Source organism: Alligator sinensis, unplaced genomic scaffold, assembly GCF_000455745.1.
Source record: "Alligator sinensis unplaced genomic scaffold, ASM45574v1 scaffold1727_1, whole genome shotgun sequence".
NCBI lineage: Eukaryota > Metazoa > Chordata > Crocodylia > Alligatoridae > Alligator > Alligator sinensis.
In genome coordinates, this window is record NW_005843427.1 from 96,346 (window position 1) to 115,488 (window position 19,143).

Sequence of the window (19,143 nt, forward strand, 5' to 3'; positions counted from 1 at the left end):
AACTTAAAAGAAAGAAGGAATTCAAAATGATTGAACAATGGTTGATGAGTATGGCATCCTTCTCAGTGGATGACCAGCATCAAAACAAAAGACATCTGGTGCAAAGAGTGGGACATATCACAAAGCAGCCTTGCTTCTCTACATTCCTGCACCACAACTATACCACCACCAAACCCAACCAAAACAGGGCCAAAAGGCTTTCTAGATCTAGATTAGTTCCTGTATAGTTCTATACAGATCGCTCTCAATCCCCACTATCAGAATTGTATGACATTAATATTCACCCCTAGTGCCACCATCATTCTCCTTATTGCTCCCAGTTGATAGATGCCATCAGTGAGACACGTGAGACTGTCAGCCAAATCCGGAAGTTATATCAGGTTATACTCTTTCACTGTCAGTACAGATGCAGCAACAGTCACTTCAGTTTTCCGACTTCCTGGTAAATTGCCTTACCAATTCCAGATACTGACATCCACCCCTTACAGGATTCCAAATGGGTATTAACCCATCTATTATGGCAACATTATAGGATTGTGGCAAAAATGTGCCACAGATCCAGCCTTTATAATCAAAATATGTGCACCCTGAAGTAAGTATTGGACTCTTCAGACTCCCCCTGACCCTCAAAAGGGAGGGAGGGGGAAGGAAAGACAAGTTTGTGACCGTTTCACTTTGAAAAAGGGAAGATCCATTCCCACCACCATTGAAGTGAGGGGTCATGGTACAGAGCAGGGGTGGGCAAAATTATATCTGGCCTGCGGGGTCCCTCCAAAAAAATATTTATTGGCCTGCGGCTGCCCCTCTGAAAGCTGGTGAGAATTGGGCTTCCAAAGGTTGCATGCTATCGGACTGGGTGGAGCTCTGTGGGAGTATAGCTCCTGGGGGGGGGGCCCTGCCTGCTGCTGGCCATGAGTGCCCCAAGGGCCTACTGCCTGCTGCTGCTGCCAGCGGTGGAGGCTGTGCGCCATGGGGAGGGCATGTGGCTGTGATGGGGGTATGTGGCAGGAGCCTGCCCCCAAACAGACCCCATACACACCCACAACCCTCCCGGCAGACCCCACAACCCCCCCCCCCCCCAAAAAAAACCTCACACACACACTTTACCCCCCGCAACATACAAGAGTAAAACTATTTTGAACTATTATGCAATCACCTCTATATTGGCCATGAGTGCCCCAAGGGCCTACTGCCTGCTGCTGCTGCCAGCGGTGGAGGCTGTGCGCCATGGGGAGGGCATGTGGCTGTGATGGGGGTATGTGGCAGGAGCCTGCCCCCAAACAGACCCCATACACACCCACAACCCTCCCAGCAGACCCCGTGCCCCAAGGGCCTACTGCCTGCTGCTGCTGCCAGCGGTGGAGGCTGTGCGCCATGGGGAGGGCATGTGGCTGTGATGGGGGTATGTGGCAGGAGCCTGCCCCCAAACAGACCCCATACACACCCACAACCCTCCCAGCAGACCCCGGCACAAATCTTTTTTTAAATAACATTAAAATATGTTATAGTAGATGTTTGATTTTTAGTATATGATTTGGGTTTTCTTCTGGTTCCAAGATGGCAACCCCCCCCTCCCAAAAGGAGTACTTCCAAAGGCCTGGGGTGGGAAGGACTTTCAGTGGCAAAGGTCAGGGGTTAGGGGTGGGACTTCTGATCCCAAGGTGATGATTAGGGGGCAGGGCACCTGTTAAAGGTTGGTACTACCCTTGCGGCCCTTGACAACCCACCAAAAGTTGTTAAGTGGCCTTCCAGCCAAAATAATTGCCCACACCTAGTATAGAGGGCCCAAATTGTCTTACTAAAGGCCCCAATTCCAAAAGAGGTTCACATTTGCCAGCCTCAAAACGTGACTGAAAAGCTAAGTTATCAACCTTCAATTTTATCCTTAGACTAATGTTATGTGGTGTCTGCCGTAAAGCTCCAGCTACTAGTCTCCCATGATTGTGTGATCATGAGAGTTTTCCTTAGAAAGTCCCTATGATTGTGGTATGAGACTGGAAATATGGCCCAAGCATACACTAAATGTTCAAACAGCAAGCAATAGAGAACTCCCCAAACCAATCAAACTTTGTGGGGGAGGGGGAATGAGGGGAGGGGGACTGCAGTAAATTTGCAAAACTGAGCACAGGGCTGGCAATATTTTACAAATCATGCTGTGCTCTGGAGAAAAAAATAGAGCTGCAAGTGAAAAGGTCATAGGATTTTACAGTTTTCTCAATCAGAAAAACTAATCTAGCATCCTTTAAAAATCCCAGCCCAGAATTGCTTAGTTTCCTGTAGGCTACTGCAAGAAGCTGGCTGTTATTAAAAAAAGCTGACAATGCAACAAGTGGCAGCACATGCAACACAATTCGTTATGTTCAAACTTGTTGAGATGGAACAAAATGGCAGTATAGGAGCTTCATGATGAAAAGATGAAGCAGCCGTCTGCATATCGCAGTCTGACAGGTAGTGCAGAATTAAGACTTTGATTCCTGCTTGACATTTTGATATGCCAGCCAGTTTTAAACAAACAAAAAAAAAGAGCAGTGTTCCAAAACTAAAGATTCTGATTTAGAACAATGACAGTTTACACTGAAGTTTCTATGATGCACTGTATATTTGATGGGGTACTGTACACTTCTTACAGTACACAATTTTATTACTAACTGGTTCAAGTATCCTTATAATTTTAATAGGATGTTTCAAAACAATGGCAGTGAGAATGGGGCTAGAAAACAACCTGATCATTCTAAATGCATCAGAAACAGGCTTATTATTCAGCAACTTCCTAATATAACAATACAAAACATTACTGCATTGTCTACATGTTATTAAGTCCCAGCATAAGTATCACATGCATTCTAACAGAATCACTCTGTTGTTCTGCCCTGATATAGTATACTATACTAACTCCTTACCTAGGACTGCTAATTCAAAAGCTTGAGTATAAGTTATTTATTTGATCTGCCAATAAGAAATATCTGACACAAAGAGAGAGAGAGCATGAGCAAGCAAGACAAAGTTATTGTATCGTTAGAATGGGGGAGTCATGAGATCTGGATTCGATGTCCAGTTCTGCCACTGAGTCATATTCCTTCAAGCAAGTGTGCCTTGCCATTACCCATGAAACAATGGGTATAACATTTACCTACCTCACAGGAGTGAGGAGAGTTATTTTCTGTAACAATCTGAGACCCTCCAAGAAGAGACCGTATAGAATTGCAAAATATTAATAATCGTCCGTTTAATAAAAACCTTAAAGTTTAATATGTAATAAAACAAAATGTAATAGAGATTGTAAAACATAAAAAGCTTCAGGGTTGACAAGAATCAAGCCCAAGAGTCATATTTTGAACATAAAACACCGACTGGTTCATATGAAGAGATCAACTTTTCTTGCAACAGATACATTTTCTCTCCAAACTAACCCCACATACCGAGTTTGTTTGTACTCTAGATTGAAGATTAGTATAGTAATAGCAAACTGTACTCTATGATGAAGAACAACTGGTTTTACAAACAGACCAATACAGTGTAAATTTTTTTTAAATGATTGCTTTGAATTCTGCAGTTCTGCAAAGCCTGAAAATTGTGTTTCAATAACCATTTTTAAAAGTTTGAAATGAGCATGTAAAATGACAGCTTGTGTTTAAAATTTGAAATGATCCAATATGAACCGTAATCTGTTAAATCCCAAGAGAGGGTGTGATAACAGCAATGCTGACAAGACCCTTTGCTGCAGTGGAGCTTCTGGGTGCTGCAATAACAGTCACACGTTTCTGATGAAGCATAATACTATCTTAAGAAAATTGTTTGGTAAGCATCCTAATTTCATACCTCACAGCATCCAGTCTCTTGTTCTGTCGAATGAGTTCAATGAACTCCTGAATCCTTAGGCTGAACTCCAGACAGCTCTGAGATTAAAGACAAGACAGGGTCTTAGATGGGGCCACAGCAGCATTGCACAGTGTATCTTATGGTGTTTAAGTACTCAGTGTGCCACAAAATAGTGTTAATGGCATGCAACTTTGTTTGCTTGCTTTTTAGGCATTCATGCAGATAAAGCAGTTTAATGGGTGATGAGATGCTAGCACACAGAATGCCTTAAAAGCAAACAAAAACCTCCTACCTCTCACCCTTCTTCAAAACTGAAATGTTTTAACAGGAATCAACTGTGTCCTGATGACTGAAGGACCCCACCATCCTCTGGGTGTGAATGGATTACAGCTGGGTTGCTTTGTACTATATTCCAATTGTATGAGAGCAGATATTGCAGAAATTTCTGAGACAAAGCAATAATTAAGATAGAGGGACCTTTTTGCCAAAGGGGACCAAAAGTATTAGACAAGGTTGGGGGGGATAGGAACGGAGTCTGAACACTAGCTTGAATGTACCCTTATTCACATTAGCAAGAAAGGGCACGTTGAATTTGGGTCACTGAGGATTTGCCTTCCCTCACAAAACACCCATCCCAGTTCCCCCTCCCATCATCCTCCCTAGTAGTGACTTAAAAGCCATACTAAGGAGACATCTCACACAAGAAAACCATGTGACATTTACCTGCTTTTGGAAAAAGGTAAATTTTGAGGCCTACTAAAGTTAACAGTATTCATCACCAGTATGAACATGTGGAATTAAAAAGAAAAAATAAATCTTTTTCCCCCAAAGGAAGTCACTGTGCTTCTGCATATAGAGGCACAGGCAGCTACTTTTTCTTTTTTTTTTTTTTTTTTAAAGAAAGCGAAAAAAGAAAATAATAATAAATACTCCCTGTGCTCGAAAATAAAAGTATTTCTCAAGTTTCTCTGCTCCATTTAGCAAATGTTTCTCTCTTCCATGTTTCTAATGAGTGGGGATCTTTTGTTTATTGTGTATGTGCACAGTAATATCAAAATTCCTCAATGACATCAGCAGGAATTTGAGTAGCTCCAAATCTGGATCAGTTAACTGTGTCTGGTAGCTGTCGCAAAAAATATGCATTTGTTTGTTTTTAAATGGGAAATTTTGTAGAGCAATTTGAAGGAAATCTCACATTGACAGAATGCAGTCTAAATTAGTTTGGAATAAAGTACTGGGGGGAGGAGGGGAAGGGTAATATATCAGTTAACTTTCTAACTTGCAAAACTGTTTGCTCAGGAAAGGAAGGACCAGCCTTTTAACAACAGCATTTTTCTGTAGCCTAAGTTTTGTGAGAGACAGAACACTTCAACTTCAGATCTACATAAAAAAAAGATGGAGCCAATTTTTAAATGATTTTTTAAAAATCCTTAGTTATTTAAGATGCACATATTTTATTTGGGGACAGGGGGATTTTAGAAGTTTATATCTTTTAACAACAGGCTGTTTTGTTTTTTTAACTAGTCAACCATTCTCTATAGACAGTGCATTCTGAATTCTAATCCTGTCTCCTCTTAAAAGTACTGGAAGAGAACAGATTCCCTCCAAACAACCTTCAAAGCTTTAGAAGTCTTCAAGAGAACTGAAAGCCAATGGCTGGTCTGGATTTTAGAAAACGTTATAAATTAACACCCCCTCAACATGTCCAGTGTTTTCAGAACTATACTTTACAAATTTAGCACAAGTTTGGGCAACAATTCCACAGCCCTTGTTACCAAGAGTGAGACTGCTCACGCATGTAAGGACTCCAGCAATGGGTATTCTTCCCACTTATTCCAGTTTACCCCACCCCACTGTTAAAGTTGTAGAAAGATGGTGGGTAGGGGAGTAAGCAAACTAACATTAATAAACAGCTAACTCTCTAGGTCTAGACACTATGCAGGAATTTACCCCTTGGTTATTTTTAAAAAGCAATAGTTATTTCTCTTTCTCCAACTCTAACCTATCATAGCCTTAGCTTTTAATGTAAAAGTAGGGCTTGCAGAAATAATTTTTTTTTTTTTATTCCTGGTTGTAACCATCATGTTGAAGATTGGTGATGGAAAAAAAAGTTAAGAGTACTTCAGATTTCATTCCTCACGTTACTTAACAAGTTAAAATGACATAAGGCTTTCTTCAGCATTATAATTATCCAAGTGTTTACATACCAATTCTGGTTTTCCTTTAATGGTTTCCATAACAACATCATCATTTTCTTTAGAGTAATCACTGGCCGATTTAGTTTTGCATCCCATCTTCGGTTCACTCTCATTTTGGAGCCCCTGAGTGACAGAGAACGTCGCTCTTTGCTTGGCATTAAGTGCACTCAAACATTTTTGGTTAAAGAAAGTGCTTAGTTTAAAAATAACAAGAAAAAAAGAGAAAGACACAAAAACCTTTCCAAGGGAAGCAGGGACTTTAGTTAATGTCAGTTAAAAACAGATTTCTGCAAGCCCTATAAAAGATTAAACTTAGTTTTAAAAGAATGCTGTACAAAGAAGGGAATTTAAACTAACTTTATAAGAACAAATAGAAAAAGTGACACCTTATGTTCAGTTCATGGTGTTCAAGGGCTAGAAAGATGTATTATGTTCACACTACACTAAATGCAGCTTCTTTGAGTACTGTTTCCTCTTACAAATGCAGGTAAGCTTTCTTGAAGTTGTTACAGCTGTAGAAAACTTTTCTATTAAATTTCTCCCACTGTGTTATGCTTAAGGACATCTGCTTAGCATTTCAATTGCTCACCACACTTTTTAGAAACAGCTTCATATACACACCATGAATTATGTTCTCAGCAGGATGCAAGGAATTATGCACATAAGTCTTCATGCATCAAGATGAGATTATACTTCTTTGCATTTAGGTTTCTCTAAATCGCATTAAAAACAAAGTCATACTGCTATGTAATTTCACTGTAAGTTTGTCAAGGAAAAACTTGCATTTAGAGGACCTAGATTCAGTATCAAGTTTAATCTGGGTGTTAGTGGGTGCAACTCCACTGATTCTGGCCTAAGTACTCAAGGGCTGTATTTTGCACTTAGGATCTTTACGTTAGTACAAGTCCTTATTCGTATCTAAATTTTAAACCACAGTCAAATATTCAAAGAATTCTGAAAAGCAGGACAATTTATATCAAGTAAAAGCTTTATACATTACACTACTATACCTTCATTTTCCTGAGCCTGGATTTGTTATCATGACACCAAGCCAAGCAAGTCATAGTTTCCTGTCTTTCCAAAGATTCTTCTACTTCTTTAGCAGTCAGGAACATCTCAATATTTACCAGATCCTTAAGAGAAAGAAAAAAAAAAGAGCAGTTAAGTTCTGTTTTATAAGAGGAAATTCTACACAAAAATTACATTTTGCATACCTACAGATAGAGGACTACCACTTCGGGATATGCCTGGTTTTAAAACCATCTCACCTTGCAAATGATACCCACGTAAAAATAAAGCAACAGCAGCACTCTTGAATAATGACAGTCATGTACATAAGATATAAGGTAATATTAAAGTTTGTGAATTCATTTCTTCATACACAGCCAAAAGCAGACAGTGAACTTTCTTAAAATACAAGGCTAGAACTAAGGAAAAAGGAGGGAAGAAGTGGTTTCAGTCATACTCAAATTTGTTTGGGAGCCGGCATGAAACAAATCTGGGGAATACAAACAATTTTCCATCAATAACACATCACAAGAACTAGCATCATAACTGGTACCTAGACTGAGAAGGACTATAGAGATCAAGATACTTCACCATGGACTGAGCAACTCTAATGGCAGTGTGTGATGTTGCAACGGGGCTCCCTTACTGTACTCGTTTTGTTGGGTGAGTTCCGTAGATCCAATGGATTACTAGTCTATCACTTTTCAGAAGCAAATTCCAGTTCAAAGGTTTGATTTTTATATATAGCACTTATGAAGAAGTGATGATTTCAGATGTGTCAGTTACACAGAATGTGACAGCATGTGCTAGAAATCAGCTTCGCAACCTACCACTGAGCGATTTGTAAATAGCTGCAACACATGTTTTGTATGAACATTCTCATTTGATTTCTACTCTCTTTAAATCAGCAGAATTATATACAAGAGAAAAAGGTGAAGACTTACTAGTTTCAACAAACTACCTGTAGCCTGTGGAGTTTCTGGGAATACTTTGTAAAAGTTTGATGCTTCCACGTGCTTCCTTTTAGCTTCTTAACATAAAAAAAAATGAACTCATCCCACCCCTCCCCAATTGCTTTGGCACTACAATTATACATGTCTGAAACATCCTGATTCCAGTGTCTAAACTAGCAGTACAAGTTACAGTATTAAAATTCCATTTTGCTGAGTGACAGGACATCTCACAGGAAGTGAAAACATTGCTTGTGACAAGCACAACCTAGTATTAATTTGCCTAGGGCAAACACTTAACTGCACCTATACAGCTTCATAATTCACCCAGAGCTTTGTACATTCAAATGGACAAAGTCAAATGCAACTGAATATATCCACTCTTTAAGACACACTGTGGTAGATTATTAAAGGATTTTTTTTCATTCATTTGTAATGAAAGGATTTAGAAGGGTGTTTTCAAACTAAGATGAACTGGATCCATTTTGAATTGGCATCCCCAGAGATTATTCTGAGCTGCATAAATGTGTCATGCTGTGACAGCTCATACTTAGAGGAAGAAAATTCTCTGTGGGACACCATACAATTCAATGTTCTACAAACAATAATCCAGTACTAAGAATGTTTGTATTAACATAAAAATGAACTTGTTCCACCAAATTTAAAAGTGTATATATGCTCCAAGGCAGTACTGAAAACCATACAATTGAAATATGCTGAATATGACTGATATTCAGAATGGCGCTAATGAACAAGGACACTGCCAGAGTAGGAGGTGGTATTTTCAGCTGTTACAACACTGAAAGGGATCTTGGAGTCATTGCTGACTCCAAGATGAACATGAGCCACCAAAGCCAACCGCACCTTGTCGTGCATCCAAAGGTGCATCTCAAGCCGGTCCAGAGAGGTGATCCTCCCCCTCTACGCGACATTGGTCTGGCCTCAACTGGAGTACTGCATCCAGTTCTGGGCACCGCACTTAAAGGAGGATGTGGCCTGCCTTGAGAGGGTTCAGAGGAGGGCCACTCACTCAGTTGGAGGGCTACAGGGCAGGCCCTATGAGGAGAGGCTGAGGGACCTGAACCTGTTCAGCCTTAGTAACTGGAGGCTGAGGGGGGATTTGGTGGCTGCTTACAAACTCGTTAGGGGAGATCAGCAGCAAATAGGAAGGGTCCTATTCCCCCCAGCAGCACCTGGGGTGATGAGGAACAATAGCCAGAAGCTGCTGGAGAACAGGTTCAGGTTAGAGATTAGGAGGCACTATTTCACTGTCAGGGTAGCTAGGATCTGGAACCAACTTCCTAGGGAAGCGGTCCTCGCTCCTACCTTGGGTAAATTCAAAAAGAGGTTGGATGAACACCTGTCTGGGGTCGTCTGATCCCAGCGTGTGCTCTAACCAGTGGCGGGGGGTTAGACTAGATGATATATTCAGGTCCCTTCTGACCCCTAACTACTATGAAACTATGAACACAGCAGCTGTATAGACTAACTCAGGCTTAGTTAACCACCTCTTGGGACATTCTGAGATGTTAATTCAGTTTATAAACCAGATATTTATTTGTATAGGTAGCACCACATTTCTCAGTTTTGTTTTCTTGCACATTCATGATCTCCTGAGCAGTAAACCAAGACAAAAGGGCTAGGGACAAAAATTACACATAAACTGGTTTAAGTAATCAGAAACTGGTTTAAACCTGTAACAGAACAGAAGATCCGTGCATATAAACCTGTTTCAAAATGATGGAAACTGGTTTAAGATAAACCTGGTTGAATGTAGTATCACACTTGACTGATTTAGGTCAAACCAGTTTATGAAACTTCTGTCCCAGACCCCTTCCTGGTTCAAGTTAAATCACAGTCCCCCAGCATCCCAGAACACTTTGCAGCTCTGAGCTAAGCTGTGCTGTCTGCTCCAGAGCGCGGGGCTGGCACTGTCCCTCTGCTCCCGAGCCAGAGCAGTGAGGGCTGGCTCACTACCCCACCCCCGGCAAACCCTTGCTGGGGTCTGGGGTCAGGGGGAGGTAAACGTCTCTTCCTCCTGAGTAAGGAGCTGCCATGCTGGCTGCGACTCACTGCTGGCTGCGACTGTAGACTACAAATCCCAGAGGCACCTGGAAGCAGGAAGAGGAAGTGATGAACAACTCCGCAGAGTCCCGCTGTTGTGAGTGTGGACTGCAAATCCAAGAGACTTTAGGGGCAAGCAGGAAGAGGAAGCAAACAAACAGCCCGTGCTGGTTAAGTGCCAGAGAGCAGTGCTCTAGCGCCTCCTAGCTTCTGGCTTGAGCCAGTGCAGGCATGTGGCTGCATTTCCTGAATCAAAAGCAAATGTCTGTTCATTGGCTTATTGGTTCAATCTTTGCAGCTTAGACTAAGCTGTAAAGACTGAATCATTTCAGCCTGAGGCTTTTTGACTGTCTGTACTTAGCCAAGGCCAGTACTGAAGAAGTAGTAACAGCTACAGGCCTGTATATAGAGGTGCTTAGAAGTTTAAACTTCCCCTAAACTTTTCCCTACCCCTCAACAATTTGTAAGCCAAAGTCTGTCCTCAGAGAAGGTTTTCAATGCAAATATAATCATTTAAAAATATAGCTACCATTTACCGGCTAGCTTACAGTACCACAAGAAACACATGACCTAATTCTGACCTCACTCTGATTTGCAATATTTTGACAGTGGAATTAAAGGAGTTATTCACACCAGAGCAAAAATCCAACAGTGATCTAAACGTATACCGATAATTTGTTTATGTTTTTATGAGGAGGCAAATAGTTTGATCTGTGTGTTAGTAAAAGGGCTTGAAGTGATAGCATAGAAATGTTTACCGGAACAAAATCCTTTTAATTTAAAAAAGGAAAAAAAGGCAGTCAGTATCTATGTGGTAACTCAACCTTCCATTAACGGCACCCTCAGAAGAATCACACGTATGTGACCCTTTCGAACAAAGTCAGGGGACGGACTGGGGAAAACAAATTTGTCCAAACAAACAAAAAACATGGTCCAATGTTCACGTATTTTTCATACAAATCATCCGTTTGCAGTTTTGTCAAGGGATCTCTACACACTTCACGTTGCCACTGGCTCTCAGGAGTAAACCATACTGCATATCTATATACATGTATAATAAGCAAGCACTAGGACAGTTTCTCTTTTTTCTGTTAAAACTATGCATCTGTACCTCTACTAGTGTTCAGAAAATTTCTCAGATTTAACAAGCACACACATACATATAAATGTTTGTTGGATGAAGTTGACTCTATACATATTTAAAAAACAAAGCATTTAACAACCTCATAGATCCTGGTCAATGATTACTGAATTATTACTTCAAGGTTATTCAGTCTGTTACCACTTACAACTGTACCCTGCGACTTCAATACCATAATTATCTTTTCCATTTTTGCAGTTACTAACAAGTGTAACCAACAAAATGTCGACATAAGTCATAATTAAATAAGCTATAGTGAGTGTACATATAAAACAAAAATTGGTTTATTGTACTCCAGAGTTGTCTCATTGGTCATCATAGGACAAACCAACTAAAAAGCTAGCATATGACATGGTTTAAAATGTCTCATTGTCAATACATCCTCAGAAGCCAAAACAAGAAAAAATACATAGCTCAATCAGGTTTGCTATTTTCTTGAAGTTTACCATTTGCTCTCAAAAAGCACACTATCAAAAAATTCTTATTCTTTATACTTAAAAAGCTGTGTGGTATATTAAAAAGAAAAATAAACCACTTTTTTGTTCTATCTTTGGCTTCATCTTTTTATGACCTAATTAAATCTCAGCACAAGATTAAGTTAGACTCCCTTTAAATAATATGAGATTAGCATTAGATTTAAAATCACCTAATTGGTAAAATCTTATACTATACATTTATCAGCAGGGATCCAGCCAGCTTTTCCATTTCCCACAGAAAAATGGAGTAAACTGCCGATTTACCTTTTACTGGAGGCAAACGCAGATTTCTCATTTTAACGGAGAAACCTGTGGATTTGCAGTTTTGCGATGAGCCCTCTGTAGGCTGGCAGAGTTCCAGCCTGCAGGGGGCTGGGAGGGAGCAGGAGGAGGGCAGTCATGTATGGACACCATGTGCGCATATATGCACATGGCCCCAGGCAGCCTGGACAGCAGCTCCCACAGGAAAGTGGTGGTGGGTGGGGGAAACTGAGGCCCCCATAGGGAGGGAGGAAGCTAGGCAGTGCTGGGGCTGCCGACCAGCTGGGCAGTGCCTGGCAGCTTGAGGCCCGTGCTCACAATGCATGGCCACAGAGTCCCGGCAGGAAGCGGGATGGGACCACAGGCAGCTTGTCCAGAGAGTGGGAGGGGGTGGGGCTGGCTCCGAGACTCTGCCCACTCCCAGGGGGCAGGGGAAACCTGTACCCCCCTCCCCCGATCTGTATGTGGAGCAGGGGCTGTGCACTGTCCACTGCAGGCTCAGGCTCCTGCCATGCTGCCCTCCCCTGGTGTCTCTGTAGTCTGGGTGTGTGCGACCGGGTGCTGCAGGCAACAGTGAAGCCACACAGGAAGCTGCCTGCCGCTGCAAGCTCCACGCTGCTCATTTCCTCTGCACGCAACCACATGCTGCCACCCTGCAGGCAGAGGACACCTCACCAGGGCAGCGCAGAGCTTGCAGCAGTGGGCAGCTTCATGGATGGCTCCACTGTTCTTTGCAGCGTCAGGTCATACACAGTGGGCTGCAGAGACCACAGGAGAGGGCAGCAGGGTGGGAGCCTGAACCTGCAGTGAGCAGCATGCAGCCCACACACAGATGTGGGGGACCCAGGTCCCCCTGTCCCCCAGGAGTGCATGCCATGGTGGGGAGCAGCCCCCTCAGCCCAAGCTGGGAGTCCCCATGGGCAAGGCTGGGAGAGCAGGAGCTATGGGTGGGGAGTGAGGGTCACCAGCAGGGCTGGGGGGAGCAAGGGACAGAAGCAGGGCTGTAGAGGTTGGGGGGTGGGGAGGAGTGGCGCCAGGGGGGTCTTTCATTTTAATAACGGATTTGGGGGGGGTCTTAAAACAGATTAGTTGCCATGTTTTAACAGGTAAAAATCAGGACCCCTGTTTATCAATGAAGTGCCAGTTTAACAGTCTTCCTCAGCTGCAAGCAAACAAGATACAGTAAAATCCCTGATATTTGGCATGAGTGGGTTTCCGCCTGGGCATGGGGTGGTGCTGGGGGGTGTGGCGGTGGCTGCACGCGGAGCAGCGCAGCATAGCGTGGTGGATGGTGATGGCAGCAGCCGCATATGAGCTTCTTCCCCCCCCCTGCATCCGACCGGAAATTTGAGCTACTAGAGTGGTCCAGTTAGTAAAATCCCAGATAACAGGGATTTTACTGTATTATCTGCCTTTTATTAAGTTTATTGAAGGGTGAAAAGGTAAGTAGATCATGCTGAATCCAAATTTTCTTCCATTTTTCAACAGGAAATACAGGATGGCACAAGCAATGTTTCAAGTTACCAATGTCTGGCAAAATGTCCCACCCGCATGCACAAAGATACTGCTTGCAATTGTTCTGCAACTAGTCCCTTTTTATTACCCTACAGTTTTAACACTGGGGAGGAGAGCAGGGAAGGAAGGGGAAGACTAGAAGTCTCTTGGGCTAGGGACATAAATTACACATAAACCAGTATAAGTGATCAGAAACAAGTTCAAATCTGTAACACAACAGAAGTCCAGTGCACCTAAACTACTTTCAAAATGAACACTGATTAATGCGGTAATAAATCACATGCGTTAGCCACGATTAATTGACAGCCCTAGTATAAATATTACTCCATTTATGCCTACAGCACTGATATTTAAAAATTTATTTTTTTAAGTTTCCTCATAAAATGATAGAAATATGGTAATACTAGATTTAAAATGTATACCTTGTTCCTCCCAAAATAAATTAAATGAAAAACTGGAGGAGGGGTGAGAAGAACCTTTAAGAAAAGGCAAATATACCTACACATCCAACTGGAGGCCTGTTTATAGATTCATAGATGTAGGGTCGGAAGGGACCTTGTAGATCTTCTAGTCCAACCCCCTGCTCTGGGCAGGAGTGAAAACTGGGCTCAAATGACACCAGCCAGGTCAACATTGAGCCTCCTCTTAAAGACCCCCAGGGTAGGAGCAAGCACCACTTCCCTTGGAAGTTGGTTCCAGATCCTAGCAGCCCTGACTGAAGTAGTGCTTTTTAATGTCTAGTCTAAACCTACTCTCTAGCAACTTACGGCTGTTATTCCTTGTTACTCCAGGAGGCGCTCGGGGGAACAAGGTCTCTCCCAAACCCCGCTGGTCCCCACTAGTAAGTTTATAGACAGCTACCAGGTCCCCCCTCAGCCTTCTCTTGTGAAGGCTGAACAGGTTAAGGTCCCATAGCCTCTCCTCATAGGGTATGCCCTGCAGTCCCTGGACCATGCGGGTGGCCCTCCTTTGGACCCTCTCAATGCTGTCCACATCCCTCCTGAAGTGTGGCGCCCAGAACTGGATACAGTACTCCAACTGTGGCCTGACCAATGTCACATAGATGGGGAGGATCACCTCCTTGGCCCTGCTTGTGATGCATCTGTGGATGCAGGATAAGGTACGTTTAGCCCTACTGACCGTGACCTCGCATTGTCGGCCCATGTTCATCTTGGAGTCAATAATGACTCCAAGATCTTTCTGCCACCGTGCTTTTGAGAAGGGAGTTCCCCAGCCTATAGGTATGCTGCTGGTTCCTACTGCCCAAGTGCAGCACCCTGCACTTGTCAGTATTGAACCCAATCCTATTTTCATTTGCCCACCCCTGTAACCTGTCCAGGTCCTGCTGTAATCTGTCCTTCTCTTCTAGCTTGCCCACCTCACCCCAAATCTTGGTGTTCTCTGCGAATTTAAACAGGCTGCTCTACACCCCATCGTCGTTTGGGCCCAAGGCCCGAGCCCTGGGGGACCCCACTGCCCACTTCCCTCCAGGTCGAAAATGACGCGTCCACCACCACTCTCTGAGTATGACCCCCTAGCCCTGTTGTTACTACACATCGGAGAAGAGGGTAAAAATATAATGTTATCATTATAATCATCCTTTATTTTGCAATAGGGACAAGAATATCAACAAGCTAGAAATAGTCTTTATGGCTTGCCCCTTCCCACTTAGGTTTCCAATGCAACAAGGAAGTGTGACCAATACAGATGCACCAATACATCGGTCCAATATCAGATTGGTATCGATATAAAGAAAACTGGCTGTATCGGGTATTGGCACAATGGGGCCGATAATTTGACTGATAAATGCCCGTGCTGCGTGAAGGGGAGAGAAGGGGCGGGGGTGGGGGGGGGGAAGAGGGGCAGCTGTACCACAATGTGATCTCACCGCTTTCCCTGTTCAGCGAGGTCTGTCCCCCATAACTGCTGGGGAGCAGATATGGTTGCATGGGGAAAAGCCCTACTCTTGAAGAGCACCCCAGATTCCTTGGGGTGCCTCCCTGTAAGCTGGGAAAGCTCCCTTCAGTGAGGGTGGGGGCAGGGGCAGGTGGTGCCCAGGCAGGAGAGAGCATGGGGGGGGCGGCGTGTGCCCCCCAAATCTGTACAGGGTAAGGTGGGCTGCACCCAGGACTGCGTGGGGCTCTTATTGGTGGGGATAAGTGTAATGTCTTCCTGGGGCCTTACATGATCCAGTTATTTTAATTTTGGCAGCTCATGACAAATAAAAACACTGACTTCTTTCATACCTCTGATGATTGCCCCATAATGTCCTCTTTCCATTTATTTCAAAGCAGCCACTTAGCTCCATATTTCTATGCTGTGCTTTATCACAGCACCACCATTGGCTCTTCATACTTTTTACTTGCTGGCATACAAATCTGATAATGCTCAATTATAAATTTGATACTATACAGACTTCTGAACATCATTTGGATGTTCAGAGAAATTTTACAGGCAAAATAATCTTTTCCTGGACACTTCTATAGGTCCTAATGAATAAGCTCTTGATTTCAGTCCGACACATGAAACAAAAGATGCACAATGATTATAAAAGGATTACCACACAGAAGATGTAAAACAGTTTGCACAAGTGCCAACACAGCAGGGCAGCAGAAGAAACTAAATGAGATGACTAAGGAGGTAAGTTCCTCTGGAGAAAGGAAGGGGCCAGGACAGCATAGAAAATAGAGATGATTGTAAATTGGTGTTTGGAGAATAAGAGGCAGCTTCATATCTCAAAAGACTGGTAACGGGATGTGTCACTTCACCTGTGATACTATGGGCCAAGCTTAGTCTAATCTTTAACAAAAAACAAAACGACTTCTGACGGGAGTTAGTGAGATGGAACGTAGGGAAATGCCAAGCAGACCAGATATTTGCACTGTGCCACCTGCTCCAAAATACAGACATTTGTTTCACTTACTATTATTATTATCAGCATTAAAGGCCAATCAGGTCAACAAGGATGCAGAATCTTTTTTTGAAATTTAGGACCCTTTTTCTAATCCAATTAAAAACCCCCCAAAAGATGGAGATTCTCCACAATTGGTAATTATATATAGAAAGTGTCTAGAGAGAAGTACAGAATTGCTTGGAAAGCATGAAGTGCATTATATGCTATAAATTAGAAATAAAGGAGAATGCCAAATGGAAAGCTCCTTAATATATTGTATGATTAATAGAATCATACAGGGGTAAGCTGGAAGGGACCTCATAGGTCATCTAGTCCAACTCCCACTCCCACCCCACCTGAAGCAAAATCATCCCCATCTATGATATACCATCAGGGGCCACATAAACTAAGCATCAGCACAAACACAATAACCCTGCATTTGTAACGTCTTCCATTGTGAGAGATCTCAGATGTGCTTTTAATATTAACGTGTATCCACCTCATTTGTGATAGAGATGCAGCCATCTTGGTGAAATGCCACATTAAACACCCACACAGTAACGCCACCCAAAAAGAGATTAGTTTTGGGTTTAAGTTTTTATTTTAGGAAAATATTTTATATAAATTCATTTAGCAGAACAATATTAATAGTGCTACTGGGACTCCTTCAGGTGGTTTGCAGTTTACACTTAAATGTATGTCAAGATCTGCACACCTTGTACTTTTTGTTGCATTTTGGAATTTGTTACTCTATCTTTTTTCTTTTTTTTTAAGTATTAATCACCACAGTAGCGTGATACTAGTCAAACAAGTTGAGCAAGCAAGTTTGTGCCTCCAGCAAAGTTGTAGAGTATTACATAAATGTAGTGAAACAGCATGAGATTGGCTTATTTTTGAAAGTTCAGATTTTCTCCTGAAGCACCTGTAAAGCTTCCCACCCTCTACACTTAGTATTCCATTAATGACAAAATGGCTCAATCTCAAATCGTAAAAACAGCAGCAGCACCTCTTCTGGCTGTACAGCAGAGGTGTCAAATGTCAGACTCACGCGGCCCCATCATCTAGAGCCCAGTACTGCTCCTGGGTCTCAGCAGACCCACATAGGACGTGCCAGAGCAGCCCTGCAGGCAGGGGCCAGGATGCACACGTCACACAACGCTTTGTTCCATCTGCATCTGGGAACAAGTGCTGTATGCAGTTCAGTCTGGCTGGAGACATGTAAATGTGGGTCTCAGACCAGCTACAGCAGGCACAGCACTGCACACCCTGCCCATTCTGGCTGGACAGTATCACATGTGCCACCCAACCTGGCAGTTCTAGGACTGTGTTAGGTAATGCCTGCTCCAGCCAGTCCAGGATCTGCACTGTATATGGTGCTTACAAATGCCGTGTGCAGCACAAAGTCCCCAAACAGCTGGAGAAAGAACCATGTGTGATGTGGTTCCCAGAGTGGGCGCTGCATGTGGTGCAGCCTGACCAGGGTAGGCACTGCCTGTAGTGCAGTGCCCACTCTGACCAATCTGGCATCCATGTTGCAGGTCCCCAGCTGGAATATGCTGTATGTGGACCCCATTCAGCCAGTCTGGGATCTGTCACATGCAGTGCAGGTCCCAGACTGGCTGGAACAGGTGCCAGATCTGATATGCAGGGGGAAGGGGAGGGGGACTACGGGCACCATCCAGCCTGTTGACTAGCCTTGCATGACTCATTCAGCCGGCGGGGCAGGATGAGTTTGACACCCCTCCTCTATAGCTTCATTACCTGCAACATGCAACTATGCTTCCTAAATTAAAGTAAAACTCGCTCATTAATGCAATTTTCAGCCCTGAAATAGCACTTTGCTTGGGCCAAGAAAGGAGACAACTCTGATTAAACAAACAGCCCTAGTGTGGAAAGGCAGCTGGGTGCTGGCAGGGCTCCCTGACAGCTCTCTGCAGTGGGCTGAGGGAGTGATCCAGTTTCCTTCCCTGTAGTGCTACATGTAACTAGACAGGTATTGCATTCTAGTGAGATGCTCAGTAGTACTACAGAAGTTCCTTTTTGAAGAGAAACATTTTTGTTGTGGATCCACCCTTTCTGCTGTTCTACTTTGTACACACCTGTACAGTTCTCCAAAAAACGATCACAGGCATCTGTAGTGCTAAAATGTAACATCTGTTTAAGCATACCATGTACAGTAGGGCTAACATCTTAACTGACTTCCTATGATGACTTCAGTGTCCAAGCTTCGTCCCAGGTGCTTTGACCTAGGAGTTATAAGTACCTAATCCTGTCAATCTGGATATGTCCTATAGTATGAATGGGAAGACCTAGGTACCTCCAAGGGGCGATTCAGATAGCCTGAGGGTGGAAACAAACAATGTCCGATGTCTCATGTGTGCTGCCTTAACATCTTTTATGGCAGCACAAATTATGAACTAATAAGACAACTTCCCTTTGCTGTGCCACATGAAAGGAAGAAAAAAGGCAGTGATGCAACAAAAGGTAGTAAGAGATCCTGCTGCTTTATTGTTCTGTGGCAGGAAAGTAGAGCATCCCAAGCTGCTCCTATTTTCCAGCCAACTTGGGAAAGTAATCTGGGAGCTTGGAGGCCCCCTAAGCCTCCAGAGCTCCTGCTTGCTTTCCCTGCTTACAGGGAGGCACCCCAAGGAATCTGGGGTGCTCTTCAAAAGCAGGACTTTTCCCCACCCAACCAGATCTGCTCCCCAGCAATTATGGGGAACAGACCTTGCTGAGCAGGGAAAGTGAGGAGATCACATTGCATCACGTTGTTTTTCTGCTCTACGGTCTACGGGCACATCCCTCCTGGGCACCTTCC

General features: G+C 43.3%; 1 protein-coding gene across 4 annotated transcripts in view; it reads right to left on the reverse strand.

Annotated features, from left to right (window-relative positions):
* The window catches only part of MAEA (macrophage erythroblast attacher), a 79,036-nt gene that overhangs the window by 32,891 nt on the left and 27,002 nt on the right, over positions 1 to 19,143 (reverse strand). For 3 of the 4 annotated variants that reach the window (XM_025195200.1, XM_025195199.1, XM_006038666.3), the window contains 3 exons: positions 7,028 to 7,150; positions 6,027 to 6,140; positions 3,820 to 3,896 (listed from right to left, as the gene is read on the reverse strand). In XM_025195200.1, the coding sequence (XP_025050985.1) occupies positions 3,820 to 3,896; positions 6,027 to 6,140; positions 7,028 to 7,150 (314 nt within the window). The remainder of the gene's footprint in view (positions 1 to 3,819; positions 3,897 to 6,026; positions 6,141 to 7,027; positions 7,151 to 19,143) is intronic. The other variant, XM_006038667.3, reaches the window with a different exon arrangement.